Source organism: Denticeps clupeoides, chromosome 6 (assembly GCF_900700375.1).
Source record: "Denticeps clupeoides chromosome 6, fDenClu1.1, whole genome shotgun sequence".
Taxonomy (NCBI): domain Eukaryota; kingdom Metazoa; phylum Chordata; class Actinopteri; order Clupeiformes; family Denticipitidae; genus Denticeps; species Denticeps clupeoides.
In genome coordinates this window covers 4,641,719-4,646,854 of record NC_041712.1, presented here as the reverse complement: position 1 = coordinate 4,646,854, position 5,136 = coordinate 4,641,719, and the positions used below count along the sequence as shown (strand labels likewise).

General features: G+C 44.8%; 1 protein-coding gene across 1 annotated transcript; it reads left to right on the top strand.

Annotated features, from left to right (window-relative positions):
- Positions 1–208: 208 nt before the first annotated feature.
- Positions 209–3,532, top strand: LOC114792849 (neurosecretory protein VGF). The gene is made up of 2 exons (XM_028984328.1): positions 209–351; positions 774–3,532. The coding sequence occupies exon 2, from the start codon at positions 819–821 to the stop codon at positions 2,562–2,564; it is 1,746 nt and encodes a 581-aa protein (XP_028840161.1). The 5' UTR covers positions 209–351; positions 774–818; the 3' UTR covers positions 2,565–3,532.
- Positions 3,533–5,136: the final 1,604 nt, after the last annotated feature.

Below are 5,136 nucleotides of genomic sequence, written 5' to 3'. Positions count from 1 at the left end.
CCCGCTGCTCCCCGGCTCTGATCAGCGGAACACAAGTAAAAACCGAACCAGTTCCACCCGCGGCACACGCCGGTCCGTTCATTCATCCTCCGAGTCGAACATTCTTATGAATGGAGCGTCTGACGTCACGGCCGCTGCGATTACTCGGGGTCACGTGGTCCACACGTCTTCGTATAAATAGTGAAGTTGCGCTGTCTGTGGTGCTGAAGGGAAAAAAAAGCCGAGGAACAACAGTTGTGCCGCAGTTCCACCAAACATCCGCTCTGGCAAAGAATTAGTTTTAATGAGTTCGAACTAAAATCCCGGAAAATCGCGTTTCTGGGAGTCTCCTGATTTCTAACGGGATTCCAGGTAAGCGGGCGCCAAACCAACAATACCTCTCCTGTCTGGTTTAGTTGGTTCGGATGAAATCGCTGCTCGTCAGAAGGCGAAATTTAGAAGATTATTTTGATAGTTTTGAGGAAAAGGTGTAGTTTTCATCTGCTCATAGTACAGCATGTCTCATGGGGATGAACTGCTGAATAAAACTGTGCCTGTCTAATTTATGCGACTGTATTTTATAATAAAATAAATTACCATCAGCTAAAGGATCAATCTCATTATCGTCTCTGTGGCCATACTAGATAAATGAATTGAGCATCATAACTAAATAATTGATATTTGCCAAGACAGTGTAATGTGACATGATTCATTATTCTGACATGGCCAGCAAATGAAATGTATTAATAGTAATGAATTAAACTCTACTCTTTTTTTCTCATTCCCTCTGTAAGGTGCTCGCCCTGTCCCCTCCTGCCCCCTCATCCTGCCTCTTCTGCATGGTCATGACCTGGTGCCAACACTCCTCCAGTGTCTCCATTCTCCTCTTGGTTCTCCTCAGTATCCACCCACAGCTGCTTCCTGCCTCTCCGGTTCCTGTGGAGAGCTCCCTACGCAGCAGCAGCAGCAGCAGAAGCACAGACCTCCCTCAGCTGCCCCAACCGGAACATGAAGCGCACGGGGACAATGATAGCCAGATCCACACACGTTCAGATCAAAGCCACAATGCAGGCATTGACACAGCCCAGGCTTTAACGTCGATTTTGCTGGAGGCTCTAGACAACCCAGGGTGGGAGGAGGATAGTGCGAGAGAACAGATGACCGACCCCTACACCCTACTGGAGTTCCACCAAGATAATAAAAATGAGAGAGGAAACGGAGGGGTGGCGGAGCAGGTGGCACGCAAGAACCAGAACATCAAGTGGGATGAGAAAAGGTCAGTGAAGGAAGGGAACGGAACTCCGGCAGGACAGCAATTCTTTCTGCTGGACCTGCTCAGCAAAAAAATAAGTGCGGAACCCAAAGCAAGTGCAGACAAAGATGTTTCCAAGCTTGAGAGGATGACCAGAGGCTATTTTCAGAACATTGACCTTGGTCTACAGGACAACGAGATACTTCCACCTCTGAAGGGCTACAAAGCATACAACCAGCAACTGGCTCAGGCCACCAAAAAATTAAAGTGGCTGGAAGCAGTGACAAAAACCCCACAAAGCGAAGACAGGAACTTCATGGATGACTTTGAAAACTCCGAAGAAGATGAAAATGCGGATGAGGTCCTGACCAATGAAAACGAGCGGGTAGTTGCTAAGGCCGAGCAGGAAGAGGTAAGGAGGCAGGAAGCCGAGGCTCTGGCAGCCAGAGAAGAGGAGCAAAGGCTGGCCGACATCGCCTCAGACATGTTACTGGAGTACATGGACCGGAAACAGCAGGAGACTTCCTATCTGAAGCAACGCAAGAAAGGCAGCGTAGCTGAGGACAAGCGCTCCAATGAGGTGGTTGACGATGATGACGACGATGAAGCCATTGATCCGCAGACCATTGACCGTTTAATAGAGATCTCAAGCAAACTGCACCTTCCTGCCGATGATGTGGTTGAAATAATTGCTGATGTTGAAGAGAAAAAGAAAAAGAAAGACTCACCCCCAGTCATAGCTCCTCGTTTCCGACCATTAGTGGCTCCACCCAGGGTGATGGTTCCAGCCGTCAGCTTCTCAAAGCCCCCCAAAAAATCCAAAGGCCCCCACAGCATTGACCCTTACAAAAAGAAAGCCAAAGCCAAGCTGTATCAGCAGGACTTGTGGTTCAAGCCACAGCCCTTCTTGGCCTACCCTTCATATCCGTACTACCAGAAGCCATACCGGGCATATTACCCAGTTTACTTTCCACCTCCCAAGTCCCAGTACTTTAACATGCCAGTGCTCTCATATGACTACAAGTATGAGGATACCATGGACTATGGCTTTAAGCCTCCTAAACGTAGGAACAGGGTAAAAGGTAAAGGACGTGGGTGGAAACAGGTAACTGTTGGACCCCCAAACCCGTACATATCCAACTACATCTTGCCGCACCCTCGGACATATCAGTCCCTGCCCATGTCCAGTCCAATCACCCAGTCTGACAGGAGACAGTCTCCCTTTTACGACCCTCCTGACTATGGCTTCGACGAGATGGGGGTTCAGCAAGATGGCGATGAGGAGCTGGAGAACTTCATTGAGAAGATCTATTTTCACCGCAGAATGTTTTAGTGCCGTTTTAATTTGACTTGAAGCGTCACAACTCAGAGAGAGAGGTTTGACAAGCAAAGAGAAAGATGGCTGTGAAATGACTCTTGTTGGTTAGGGGTTTCACATATGCTTTGATAATATTCATTCCAGATCAGGACAGGGAGACATCCTTTCTTTATTTTGGAACCCTCTCTTGAATTATGCTGTTTTTGCGTCTCTCGCAGTTTACATTTTGAGTTGGTGAGAGAACAAGGAGTTCATTCGGTGAGCATTCAGGGCTGGGCTATCATTCACATGGATGTTTAAATGATGTGGGTGCCAATTAAAGAGATATATGTTTACACAAACGCTCTTATTCCTCTCCAGTCAATAAAGCGATGAAAAATGTGCAGGACAACTGATATTCTGTGAATATCACCGAGATGGGTGAGCTTTTCATCTGTGCTTTCCTTCTGTCATGCATTCATGTACTTTACATGAAGGTGCTCCAAGTTTAATCACAATTAAAATGATATTTTTATCACTTTGCACAAAAACAAAACATATGAAAAAAACCACGATGGAGCAAAGTGACATGGTGGGGCGGCAGTCAGTTTTCTTTCTGTGATTGGTGTGCGCATTGTTCACTGCCCTGCAGTTCTAGTTGAAAACAGCACTTTTAAGGCAAACTGTAGATAATTGGATAGAATGACAGGTCTTGTGTGGTAAAGAAAAGTATGTAGACGTTGTTGAATTGTGATGTTTTAAAAAGGAAAGTGTTCCAGGTTTGGAAATGAGGAAGTAGAATTTGCACGTTTGTCTGTACTTGCATAAAAAAAAAGAAAAAAATAAACAAGCAGAAAAAATATTTGAACAACTGTGATCATGAATATGAAAAAATGTTGATTAACTGTTTATGAAAAAGTGAATATGTCCTGTGTCGTGAATGAACATTCGTTCTTGGTGTCTTTTACTTTGTTGTACAGTGTCAAATAAATCATTGAGTGCAATGTGTAAATAAAAGCATGTTGATTACTAGTTTTGCTATAAGAAAGAAATAACTATTTTATTAAAGCTCAGTCTTTTTTAAAATGTCTCCATGGAGATCATTTAATAATTAGCTACCCCACTTACATGATCTAATGTAACTTCCCCTAAAGGTAGCATCTTACTGCTGCCAAGCATCTTCCCAACGAACGCTCCGTTTCAACAAGCAGTGTATACACATTCTGTGTTAATTGACTAATTCTCTTTTTCATTATCAGCAATGCCATTAAATATTTCCATATATAAAAATGGTAAACAACATCACTGGTGATGTGACAGTGAATGGTTTGTTGATTAGAATGATCAAAACTGAGCAAAAACATTTATCAGATTTTTGATGCACTGTCAATTATTCTTCTGTGATATACAAACCAGGTTATCAGCATTTTTTATATATTCATTCTAATTTAATTTTTTGAATTTAATGGTAGTGTTAAATAACCACAATGCAGTTGATGTTCACAACAAAATGAGCAATGGCTTCATCTTTATCGCATTGTCATTGGGATAACAGAAGTAATAATGTGGATAAAAAAATTCATTTCTGTTAATGATGTGAAAATCTACAAAAATTAAATATCTATAAAACAAACTGGGGCATGGACCAGTGCCAATTAATATGTAGCTCTGGCAGTAAATTCAGAGAAAAATTATGGTAAACTGTCACAACACAGATTCAGACTGGGATCCAGGCACAGATGTGGGACAGAGTGGGAGCCTGGACCTGGAGAAGAAGCCCAGAAGCTGGGGGGAGAAGAACCTCCAGCAACTGAGGGGGGAAAGAGCCCTGATGGAAGGGGGAAATGAGAGAGAGAAGCTGTGAAGAGAACCTCTATTATACTTATCAGATTGTCCTTGTCCAGGCAGAACTCCTGACACAGCTGTGTGTTCCTTCTTGTCACCGTCCGCCTAGTTCACATTGTCCTCCCCTCCCCTAGATGGGAATGTGACACCACATATATGCCAAATTGGGGAACCCCGTGGAAAAACGTCTCACCTGCTTGAAGAAGTCGCTGTATTTCAGCACTCGCAGTGTTTCAGAATGTCAGGATCCGGTCCGAAATGGGGGTTACTCCGGTCCAGGATCCGGACCGGAGTTTCATTGTTGTCCTGTGAAATGTTCCCTAATCGTTTTCACCTGTGTCAATTGTATAAAGCTGCCCTGTTCGTTTCTGTCCGCTGTCAGGTCTTTGAAGTTATGTTCCGTGTTCACCAGTGTCTAGGTCTCGGATGTCTCCCCTGTCCAGTGATTCACTAATTAAACCCCGGTTTCGTGATGTCAGGTGAAAGCGTCCTCCATTCCTCGTCACTCCTCTCCGTTCACCCGCCATGTCATGCCCGCATGGACGTGACACAGAAGCGGTGTAGTTGGGGTGGAGGGCACCATTGACCAGCACATTGACCTGGTACACGCCCAGCAGAGCAGCACCACGGTCCAGGACACAGGCCTGGAACAGGAGCAGGGAGTAAGCCACCAACTGAACTGTTCGGGAGCAGCAGCTGCTCTCCTTTGAAAGGCTTTTGAGACAGACAGTGTGGCAGAATTGACACCTGATCACCTCCACAG